General features: G+C 37.7%; 1 protein-coding gene across 2 annotated transcripts in view; it reads right to left on the bottom strand.

The window, feature by feature from the left end:
- Nucleotides 1-12,181, bottom strand: part of Btaf1 (B-TFIID TATA-box binding protein associated factor 1) — an 80,068-nt gene extending 67,887 nt beyond the window's left edge. For both annotated transcript variants that reach the window (XM_015500118.2, XM_048801743.1), the window contains exon 1: nucleotides 12,026-12,181. In XM_015500118.2, the coding sequence (XP_015355604.1) occupies nucleotides 12,026-12,039 (14 nt within the window). In that variant the 5' untranslated portion in view covers nucleotides 12,040-12,181. The remainder of the gene's footprint in view (nucleotides 1-12,025) is intronic.
- Between the last annotated feature and the right edge of the window lie 259 nt (nucleotides 12,182-12,440).

Here is a 12,440-nt window from a genome sequence, read left to right as displayed (position 1 = left end):
GGAGAGGATAGAGAGAGAGAGAGCGGGGGGGGGGGAGGGAAGGGATGGAGGGAGAAGAAAAAGGGAAGAACTGGGAACTTAAATAAATAGAGAAAATTATATTCCATGCCTAAATGATTACGTCAAAATGAACTATGTCAAAATGAACTACAGTAACAGGTATAACTATAAAGTACTAATTAAAAAACGCTAACAGGGGCTGGGGATGTGGCTCAAGCAGTAGCGCGCTTGCCTTGCGTGGTGCCTTGGTGCCTTCGATCCTCAGCACCACATACAAAGATGTTGTGTCTGCCGAAAACTAAAAAATAAATATTAAAATTCTCTCTTTCTTGAAAAAAAAAAAAAGAAATAAAAAGCTGGATGTCATATAAAGATTTGAAAAAAAAAATGGGGGGGGGGGCTGGGGATGTGGCTCAAGCGGTAGCGCGCTCGCCCGGCATGCGTGCGGCCCGGGTTCGATCCTCAGCACCACATACCAACAAAGATGTTGTGTCCGCCGAGAATTGAAAAATAAATATTAAAAAAATTCTTTAAATAAATAAATAAATAAATAAATAAATAAAAAACGCTAACAGTGCTATGAAAGTTTCAGCTGTTTGAGAACAAAATACTAAGAAGCAAAGTTGACACTTAAAATTATTTTAAACAATTAAAGCTAACCACATAAGGAAAAAAGAGTTATATGACAGTTAATTTCTAAAAGAAATTACAAACAGTAATTTACTTTTTACACACAATATGCACAGATGTGATCCAGTATTAACACAGTATTTCTCCTTATTCATTCAAGGCTATTTAAATACTTGCCTTTACTTGCAAGATGAAAGATTGTTTAATTACTGAGGATTGAGCTGGGGCTGTAGCTCAGTGGTAGAGCACTTGCCTAGTATGTGTGAGACCCTGGGTTTGATCCTCAGCACCACATAAAAATAAATAAATAAAGGTATTGTGAAAAAAAAAATTTTGTGATTACTGACTGAACTCAGAGGCGCTCTACCAATAAGCTACATCCCCAGCTCTTTTTATTTTATTTTGAGACAGGGTCTCATTGAGTATTCCAGGTTGGTCTCAAACTTGCACTCCCTTCTGTCTCAGCCTCCCTAATCTCTGGGATTTCAGGCTGCACACACCCAGTGTGTTCTTAAAAAGTTCTAAGACCAAATCGGACCTAAAATCCCTTTGCCAGAAAATGGCTTCCCTCACCCATTCATTACATAACCTTCAGCATGCTCTTTGACTTATCTTCATAAGGAAGTTGATAGTAAAGTTTATAAGACTCCTCTAATGAACTTTTATAACAAATACCTTAGGAATGCTAACATATTGCCATGGCTGTAATTTTTAATGTCCCCAGCTCAATAAAGAAAAATTTAAGCATCTACTAACAATTTTCTGTATGCATCAACATAAATATTTACTTTTTTTAAAGTTTCATACTGTGAAATCAAACTAAATTTGACATCCTCCTGGAGCCTGTATAAAATTAACTGCAACCTAACTTGGTCAAAATATTCATTTTAAACCTTCTACATTCTATGGCAGGCAAACTTACCAAAAATTAAATATTTAAATTAGTTTCAGCATAAAGAATTAGCCCAAGATCAAGTTTATGCTACATATGCTATATACACTCTGTATAACATTGGACTCATTTTTATAATGTGTACAATTCAGATAGATTGAGGACTTTCCTACCAGAAAGAATGATAAAATGAAAAACTGGACTAGAAGTTACGAGATCACTGAAGTCCCACTTCTACAATTTCTTAGAATATTAAGGGAAGCTCACTAACTTCACTTAATCTTATTTTCAAGGGTAAAAGTAGATATACACACACACATTTTAAATTTTACAACCTTAAAAGGTGTTTTTGTTTCCTATATGTTTGTCCTATTTATGACTTATCTGATGTCAGTTTGTTAGATTACTGCTGGGAAAATGTCAAAAACTTCCCAGTTCCTTTTCTGTGATACACCTTCTATTCATGGTGACCCAAAGCAATACTGTGCAAAATAAACTCTAAGGAAGATACAATATTAACCCATTTATAAACCCATATGCAAAAAGAAAAAAAATTCTCAAAAATTTCCTAAGTCATAAAAATTTCCTCAAACCACCAATTAGCTATTCTAGTTCATAAAAAGGAGTAGATCCCACACTACAGAACACAAATTATCTCAAGTTTTTTTCCCTTACTTCTAGAGATTAGTCTTTATATTTATGCTATTTCAGATTGAAAACAGTGTCACTCCTTTTCAAGGCTTAGATACTGTCTAACTTTTATCTTAATACCATCCTGTCCTCCTATCTTCAATAATCCTTTCTCCAATATCTCAAATCACTGCTTTATTAATCCATTCCTTTCTATAGTCCACTCTGCAGAGATATCTAATGAGAAAATAAATTGCCTGACTTCCATCTTCTAGAACACTTTCCTTTTACTGCCAAACATCTTGAACAAGTGTCTTAAAACACTTCTTTCATTTCTCATCGTACACAATTTAATCCTTACAAATCAAGTTTCTCTCTATACTACACCTGTGTAATGTAGGTGTAGTATATCTACGTCACCAATGACTTCTTTAAGTGCCAAATACAATAGTTTTCTCTTAAATTCAATTTTGTTTAGCTCTTCAATGACATGTGACACCAGTAAGTACCTCATTCATAAAATACTTTCCTTCCTAAGTTTTCATACTACTGTTCTCCAAACCCTTCTTTCCTTGGTCTTCCTATTCTTAGCACACTCAGTATGAACAGTCCCCCAGATTTAATCCTTTTTGGAAACTGTTTAGTTTTATTTTTTGTTATCAGTACACTAGCCCATCTGGGAGCTCCAGTTCCGTAATTTCCACTGCCTGGTAAGCATAACTTCACACTAAATGGGATCACATTACGAAACTAACTTCCTAAAGCACCATTTGTTCAAATCATTATTCTAAAACTTTCAGTGGCTCACCCTTAGCTATCTGTAATCCAAAACAAAAAAGTACCATCCAAATATGGGTCTTTTGAGTTTCCATGGTTTTATCTGTACTGTTTTCTCCACTTAAAATGTCTTTTCTTGTTTCAATTTGTTAACTAGATCCTTTCCATCGACATTCAGCTACAATCCTTCACCATTTGACTACTATACAATAGAAATTTCTCTCTCTTCAGAAATGTACATGAATTTTCACCTTGAGCAGTTATTTAGGTATTTATTATGCTTTTTATATGCAGCATCTCTTAGGTTAATTCATTACAAGATGCCTTATGCTTCTTATTAGGCTTCACTTCCTTCAATGATTCTTTTTGTCCCCCAGAATACTTTGCACAATATTCAAGTATTTATTATGCTATAATTACAGATAAGGAAATGTTCAAGTTTCTTGCAGGTTTAAGCACCAATATTACGGAAATTTTTGCTTCCTTTAAAAACATCTTTAATAGCTATATTACATATAAAAACAAGTTATAAAAATAACTAAGTGATGCTAAGGTAATGTTTCAATAAGTGAAAATATCAGCATAGCAGTATTTCAGCATTCTGAATAAGGCAGTCATGCCAGCTCCAGTCACAGCAAGCTCAAAGAGCCCATAATTCCCATTCTTCCTGAACTTTCCCTTTCCTCTGCCCCCCAGCTTCATTTAGAATCACGCTCCTGCCCAAAGGCCTTCATCTTTTCTCTAACCTAATGTTGATCCTGCCTCATAGCCCCATAGTTCCTCTTGCCCTCTCCTTTCTGCAGAGCCTTTTATTCCAATGCCATGTCATGTCATCTCTGTTCTCTCACCATCCAATTGTCCTGATGATAGAAATCAGCTTTCTCTCTCCTGCAATCCCAGGTCTGTTTATCCTTACCTCTTCCACTCTGGTGATAGCCAAACTTGCTTTAGTTGTAGCCTCTCTGAATAGAGAAATGGGGACATAAGAGACTCCTTTGGTTCTCTCAACTTAAAGTTCCTTTTGGAGTTCTCCATTCCTCTCTCCCAGACAGTAAATTAGACATCACACAAAAGGAAAAACAAAGGGATGAAAAGACAAGGATCTGACAAGAGGGCAGTCTGACCTGTTACCCCAGGGTAGTCAACTATGAGGCAAACAGTAAGCACCAGGGCCAGGCCACAGTGGAAAAGACTAATGCAGTTAAGTGGTGCAGGAGGATGAGAATTATACTCGAGGGCAGAAAGGTTTCTTGGTGAGGCAGAAGTCTAAAAGAAGTTATATGTCAAGAGAGAAGAGAAGTTAAAAGGAGGGTTGACTGAGGGAACACAGTAGTTACAAGACTAATTTTGTTTCAAACTTCTCTTATAGAAGTTTCTAACAGGAAAAAGAAATAAAGTCATTCTTCATGCTCTGAAGGACAGACAAATGGAAGAGACGGAGGTAACAAACATAAAATTTCTGTGTTAATAGCTGCGCATGGTGGCACATGCCTGTCCAGTGGCCTGGGAGGCTGAGGCAGGAGAATCAGGACTTCAAAGCCAGCCTCAGCAAAAGCAAGACGTTAAGCAACTCGGTGAAACCCTGTCTCTAAATAAAATACAAAATAGGGCTGGGGATATGGCTCAGTCACTGATTGTCCCTGAGTTCAATCCCCAGTACAAAAGAAAAAAAAAAATTCTATGGTACTAAAAATAAATAAATAAATAAAGACCTACTGACAACTAAAAAAATACTTTTAAAAAATATTTGGAATAAATACTAGTTCATACTGTGGGTAATGTGTTATTATGTTTTCCCAAATAAGAAAGGAGATTTAAGATACTACACAGAATACAAAGAATACAAAGATATGAAACCACACTGAAGTCAGCTGCAGGTACCCCTCAACCCAAAATAAATTCCATGAGAATGGAGACTACTTTTCTTCTCTGTTATATCTCTAGTACCTAGAACTGAAGCCAGATTTAAAGTTAGGTAGTCAGTGTAGTTAGATAAATCCGGGTCTAATACCGAGTGAAATCTAAAATGGAGGCCATGCTGGCAATGATTCCGGGAAACGCAGGACAACTCATGGAATGTTAATGAAGTCCTGAAAAGGCCCTAGGCCAAAGTCCACCTCAAAGAAATGTTAATGAACAGCCCCCAGCAAAAAGGTGCTGACTCAGAAGTCCTTCCTGACCAGATTACTTCTTTGGCCCACCTGTGTCCCACCCCTCGGTCCTTCCCACCTACATTCCATCACTGAAAGAACTATAAAAAGGGGAGACAACATCCCTTCCACGGATTCCACCTCTTGGGTCCCCTTCTTCCTCCGGGAGAAGTCTTTTCTGCTGTCCTTTAATAAACTTCTAATTTCTACTCTGACCTTGCCTCGGCGTGCTTCTTTGGTGTTATTCTTCAACATTGGGGAAGCAAGAACTCGTCACCGGTCAACAGCGGTAACAGAACATGAAAGCATTCAGTAAATACTAGTTAAATGAATGATGAATGTTGAAAAAGGATATCCAAGCTATGCTATTTCCTTTGGGACTTTTTTCCCTTTACACTTAAATCTCTGATCCAACATGCCTTTGTATGGTTTTATCTAAAAGATAACAATACATCTGGGGGACACCGGGGTTGTGGCTCAGTGGTAGAGTGCTCACCTAGCATGCACAAGGCACCGGGTTTAATCCTCAGCACCACATAAATGTAAAATAAAGATATTGTGTCCACCTAAAACTTAAGAATAAATATTTTTTTAAAAAATAGGTCTGGAGATAGAGCTCAGCAATAGAACACTTGCCTAGCATGCCTAGCACCGGGAGGAAATAAAACAACTTGCTTCTAGGTTCTTTAGCAGAAATAGCTGTGGTTTCAACACAATATGAAATCATACATTTTAAAATGGTAAATTCTGTTATTTGTTACCAAAATTAAAAACAAAAACAGGGTTGGGGGTTTAGCTCAGTGGTAAAGCACATGCCTAGCCATGTGTAAGGCTCTGGGTCTGATCCCTTGCACTGCAAAGGAAGCCAACAAACAAACTTCATAGAAGTACTTTGTATGAAGAAGCAGAAAGGAATTAACCATAGAAGATAAAATGGAAAAGCTCCGGTACTTTTTCCTGTCTCTAATTTTTTATAATAAGATGTTTAATACATTATAACTTACAATACTACCTCCTGCCAATCTCATAATGGACTGAAATTAGCAGTAAGGGATAATAAGTAAGACTAGCACACCTGTATGGTCTCATATAGGAAATGAACGGGTTTTGTTCTATTTTTTTTTTTTAAGTTGTAGATGGACATCATGCCTTTATTTATCTTTTTGTGTGGTGCCGAGGATCTGGATCGAACCCAGTACCTCACACATGCTAGGCAAGTGATCTGCCAACGAGATACAGTCCCAGCCCCCGGTTTTGTTCTATATTACCACTTTCCCTGTCATTAGGAAGGGTTCACTGAACTGCCTCCACATCAAGAAACTTTTTCTTCTTTGCAGAATTGGCCTATTGAAACAATGTCTCTGAAATATCAGCAGTGCAAAGTGAGAATTAACAAAACTAAAGCAAAATTCTGTTCATATGTAGCAACTTGTTTCTTCAATAAGAGGGTGTGACCTTCAGCATGCTTTTTGTTTTGTTTTTTTTGCCCCCTGAATCCTTTCTGAACTGCATCATTTTCATGTGCACAGATACATGTCACATACCTAAGATATTGCTGTAAAAGAGTCAAATCAAGCTGGCTGTGCTGGTGCATGCTTGTAATCCCAGCAGCTCAGGAGGCTGAGGCAAGAGGATCAACCTCAGTAACTTATTGAGACCCTATGTCTAAATAAAATATAAAAAATGGTAAGGCTTGTGGCTCAATGGTTAAGTGTCTCTGGGTTCAATCCCCAGTACCCTCCCCACCAAAATTAAAATAAATAAATAAAGACATGGCCTTTAAATCATGATCATTGAAAAATATCTATTTTATTTTTTAAAATCTCTATATGATCAAGGAAAAAACTAATGGCTCAAAACTGTTGTACAGGGGCTGGGAGTATAGCTCAGATGGTAGAGTGCTTGTTTCACAAGCACAGGCCCTGGGCTCAATCCCCAGCACCAAAAAAGAAGAAAGAAGAAAGAAGAAGAAGGAGGAAAGAAAGAAAGAAAGAAAACTGTTGTACAACAGTCAACTCAATCAATTGTAGCATAAGTTGGCAAAGATATAAAAAGCAATCTTTTTGGAAAAAAAATCTACATTAAGCTTTGGAATCCTGGTTATAAATTGAACACCAATGAATAAATCCCTCTAGGGCTGCCTTTATTGTTGGTTGTTTAATGCCAACTAAAGAAAATATTGGGAGAAAGCCTCACAAAACAAAACAAAGGTATTAAAAGATTTAAGAGATAAGACTTAGGGTTGGGGTTGGGGCTCAGAGGTATAGCACTCGCCTACCATGCGTGAAACACTGGGTTCGATCCTCAGCACCACATAAAAATAAACTGAAGATATTGTGACCACCTATAACTACAAAATAAATATTAAAAAGAAAAAAAGAGAGACAAACTTAAATCATCTGTGAGCAACAATGAAAGCCTAGACCATATACTAATTTTTTCCCCAAACTTGGTTTTGAGGACACAGTTATGTAGTTAAGAGCATGAGATTAAATGACTTAACAATATTTACATTTTAAAGGCAATGTTGTTGTCTATACTTGTATGTAATCTCAATATCTATCTCTTCCTCCCTCTCTTTTGGTAGTGGTACTGGAGATTAAACCCAGGCAGGCAAATGCTCTACTCCTGAACTACGTCTCTACCCCCACCCCCCCACCACACACACCTACCATCCTTTAAATTTTATTTTAAGACAGGGTTTCCCTAAAATGTTAAAGCTGGCCTTTAATTTGCAATCCTCTTGACTCAGTCTTCCTCTTGAGTAGCTGGGATTATAGGCTTGCACCACCACACCCCAGAGTATGCCACCTCCTCCTCCTTCTTCTTCTTTCTTCTTCTTTCTTCTTTCTTCTTCTTTCTTCTTTCTTCTTTTTTGGTGCTGGGGATTGAGCCCAGGGCCTGTGCTTGTGAAACAAGCACTCTACCATCTGAGCTATACTCCCAGCCCCTGTACAACAGTTTTGAGCCATTAGTTTTTTCCTTGATCATATAGAGATTTTAAAAAATAAAAGATCTAAAGGAGTTATACATCCTTCAGTGATACTGTAGTGAAATTTATAGAAAACTTCCAATGTTATGATTGTATTTGCAACTTTAGAGAGTCACAAAGTTATTTTTGCAAGATATATCTCACCCAGATTAAGCATTGTCCATACATTTCATAATTTGCCACATTCTTAACAATTCAAAGTACAATAAAACCAAGCCTTGATAGCACTGTAAGTAGGATCTAAACTTTTTGATCATACAAAATACAGGTTACATTTTATCCAGTGTACATTACAAAAGTCTATGCTATCACATAGACTTTAACTGCATTTAGAACTTAACTGTATTTAAATTTCAAAAAATTATTCTGAAGATTTTTTTAAAAATTATAATCCTGGCCAATTTCAAAGCTATAGTGCATATTTTTCTTTCTGAGGAAAACTAGTTAAACATAGAAACACTGAAAAACACAGGAAATATTCTACTATGCATAAGTTATGGTAAAATTATATTAGGTTTTAAAGCAAGCAACAAAATCACTAGTTTTTTGTTTGTTTTTAATATATTCAGGGCTGGGAGTGTGGCTCAGCTGTCAAGCACTTACATAGCACTTGGGAATCCTTGGGTTCAATGCTAAGCACCACAAATTAATTAATCAACTAATCAATATTTTAAAAATATTAAGACAGGTACCATGTGCCTGCCAGCCTACAATCCTGGTTGCATGAGGCTGAGTCAGGAGAATCCCTTGAGCTCAAGAGTTTAAGCAACCCAGGCAATATAAGGAGACTCCTTCCCAATAAAGAAAAGAGGAGCCAGGTGTGGAGGCACACACCTACACTCCCAGCTATTCAGGAAGAAGCAGCAGAAAAATCTCAAGTTAGAGGCCAACTGGGCAATTTAGGGAGACCCTGTCTCAAAAAAAAAGTGGGGGTAAGGATGTAGCTCAGTGGTAGAGTACTCCTGGGTTCAATCCCCAGCAGAAAGCGCAGGGAGGGGACAAGGAAAACAAAAGAAAAAATAAATGTACTGAGCATCATATCCTAGAAGCTGGGGACAGAAAGATCAAAGACACATTCCTTTCTCTCACTGAATTTATGTTAATTCAGAAAGGGAGAGAACAATTAAACAATTACAATGTATGATTAAATAATACAATGGACAAGAGTATACATTGTTGCAAATAGCAAAGGTGAAGTAAAATCTGCAGAGGCTTTCTGAACAAAGTGATATAGGCTTAGATCAAAAAAACTAAGGTTGGAATTAGCCAGACTTGAGCTGAGGAAAGATATTTGGGAATTTGGACTTTGTCCTAAGGCAACAGAAAACTAACAAGTTTTAAGCAGAAAAATGACCATGTTAAAATTTGCATATTAGCAAATAATATGGCTGAAGTGAAGAATGAACCAGAGTGAAATAGCATAAGAGGCAGGTAGTGGAGAGAAGCTACTTATGTTTGCAGGTGTTTTGGAATAGAGATGATGAGAGATTAGAAAGGAAAACTGGAATAGGTAACTGGCTGGATGTTGATAGAGGGAAGGACAGAAAAGCCAAAGATTATCCCCAGATTTCTTGACCTGGCAATTGAGGAAATGACAGTACCAATTTACTATTTCCTTTCTGTTAGAAATATCTTCAAGGCCCTAAAAATATTGCAGTTTATCTTCAGTTACACACATTGATATAAATAAAACAAAAAATATTTTAGATTTGATTCTGGCATGTGATTTTTATCTCTTGAACTATCTTCCACTTTTATTTCACATAAAATAGTATTAAAGTAGTCCGTATTTCCACAAGCATACATCAACAGGAAAGAAAGGAAGCTTGGTTAGCACAGAAATAATGCTTAGCGCATGAAGAAGGCCAGCTTGAAACCAAGGTTTGCCATTCAAAGAGAATCTACATTTTAAAATACCACCAAAACACAGTGTCTCAAAAATACTTCGATTGAACTTATATTATTAAAGCAAGCAGAGAAGTAGTTCTTCATGAAAACCTGACAGACTTTTTTAAAAAAGAATTGACAAAGTGAATAAGAAAAAGGATACCCCCCCCCCCAAAAAAAAAACCTACTCTGAAATCCAATAGCCAGAACAGAAGGAGGAAGCCTTCAAAACCCACTCATTCATTCAGAAATACTAGGTGACCTAAACTTAAATAGATTAGTATGACTAAAGCAGATAAGACTCTGATAAAGTACTATCATTTTGTCTCTAAAAGGCTATATCCAGTATTGTAGAAAATATACAGTCTACTCTAAGTAAGGAAGTATTCATTCCTTAAACACTGTAACACCTAAGAAACAAATCTCATATTAAGTTAATGAATCAATGTGCTTATAATGTATATATTTATGTATTTATATTGGAGCAGCATATTAGAAGAAATTCCTTTTTGTATTTGGAAAAAAAAAAAAAAATATATATATATATATATAACTTGTATTCTGTTAGAGCAGTTTTATACATCACAAAACAAGAATTTCCTCACATTAATCCCAGCAACTCTGGAGGCTGAGGGAAGAGAATCGAAAATTTGAGGCCAGCCAATAATTTAGCAAGACCCTGCCACAAAACAAAAACTAAAAAGGACTGGGGATGTAGTTCAGTGGTAAAGTGCCCCTGGATTCAATATCGAGTACCAAAAAAAAAAAAAAGAGAAAAAAAAAATCCTCACATTGAATGGATTAATTAATCTATGAAATAAAAATTAGATACTCCATACTATCAGTACCTAGCAACCCCCTTCACCCAACTCCCATAGGCTTCTCCCACACACTATTTCATCAGTTATCTAGGGAGTCTGGGAGGCGCAGGGGTTATTCTTACCCTTGCATAACAGTTAACATTTTAGCTAGTAATATGTTCAAAGAATGTGTTCAATTAATTATAAAAAATGAATGAAAACTATCTATTTTCATCATTTTTTCCTTCAGCCTGTGTAGTAAAAGAACCCAATTCTCATTAAAAGTTCCCTTGCCAACTCTAAAGATCTTGATGACTCTTTCTGACTGCTAGCACCAAGAGACCATATTCCCATGAGGACCACCAAAATCAAATCTCTCCCAAAAGCAGGCATGGTGGCCCACACCTGTAATCCAGTGACTTGGGAAACAGAGGCAGGAGGATGTCAAATTGAAGGACAGCCTCAGCAACTGAGCAGACTTTATCTCAAAATAAAATGACCTTGAATTAAATCCCCAGTACCATTAAGAAAAAAATTTAACAAATAATAAAAACAAAGTTTTTCAAACATTTGTTATTTAGGCGAAGAAAACTTTCCTCTTATAGCTAAACAAATGTCTTATTCTTCTTTAGTTTTCTTAACTTTCCAGTCATTGGGCATTGTTTTACAATAATTTAAAATTTGTGATACCTCTTGAAAGATGGGGCTAATACAATAAGATTACAACGCTGACTACAGAACGTCTACTGCTGAACAAAATGATTTTTATACTTTAATGTAGGGGAAAAAAATGCCTCAGGAAAGAACATATGCCTAACTCTGTAAATGTTTTAAAAATTAGCATAATCAGATGGTCTCTTTGTTAATAGGAAACCCAAATCTCCCCTCCTTCGACGGTTCCTACCAAGTTTTGCCATGAAATGGAGGTTAGGGATCAGACTTAGAATGCTAAGACTTACCCTCCTAGAACCGAAAGAGGGAAGAGAAACCAGAGAAGAGAAACACAGCGAGGAAAAGAAAAAAAAAAAAGCAGCTCTAACGTGCCGGAGGGTCTACTTAACAAGAAAAAGATATTCTTGAACCGATTTACTATGAGTAACCCGAGCCCAAGCCCCGCCGACCGAGGGGCGAACTCCGAAGTCTAGGGAAGAAGGTGCTGGAGTCCAGTGACAACGAGAACCGCTCCTCTCCAGGAGCTCCGGCGCCAAGAGCAGCCGGTGCCTCGCCTGACCCCTCTTTCCGTTCGCACGTCAGGGGCGAGACCCACCTGGAGACCGCCATGGCCGAGCGCCGGCGGTTCGGAGCGCCCGGCGAGCTACTCGCCGCGCCGCTGAGGCGCTAGTTTCCAGAGAGCAGAGCGGCGCAGGCCCAGGCCGCGGAGCCGAGGGGAGCGGCCGGTGCGGTNGGAGTGAAAGGAGCTAGAGAACCCGGTGCCTGGCCCTGGCGCTTGAAAACAAAGCTCTGCGTGCAGATCTGGAGCGGACCTCTGGTCTCAAAATTAAGCAGAGACGTGAAATATGGGGCCCCTGATTTTCCAGAGAAGGAAAATGGACAATTTAGCCAAAGTTCAGGAAGTTAAAAATTTTAGTTTACAGTTGCATTCCGTCCTGATCCTCCTTCTACCTGGCAAACTCAGAAGGAGCTTATGGCACTGTGGCCCACGTGGCGGTGCTTGTAGGAGG

The sequence above is a fragment of the Marmota marmota genome, unplaced genomic scaffold, assembly GCF_001458135.2.
Source record: "Marmota marmota marmota unplaced genomic scaffold, marMar, whole genome shotgun sequence".
NCBI classification, from domain to species: domain Eukaryota; kingdom Metazoa; phylum Chordata; class Mammalia; order Rodentia; family Sciuridae; genus Marmota; species Marmota marmota.
The sequence above is the reverse complement of the archived record's forward strand: the minus strand, read 5'-3'. Positions and strand labels throughout refer to the sequence as shown.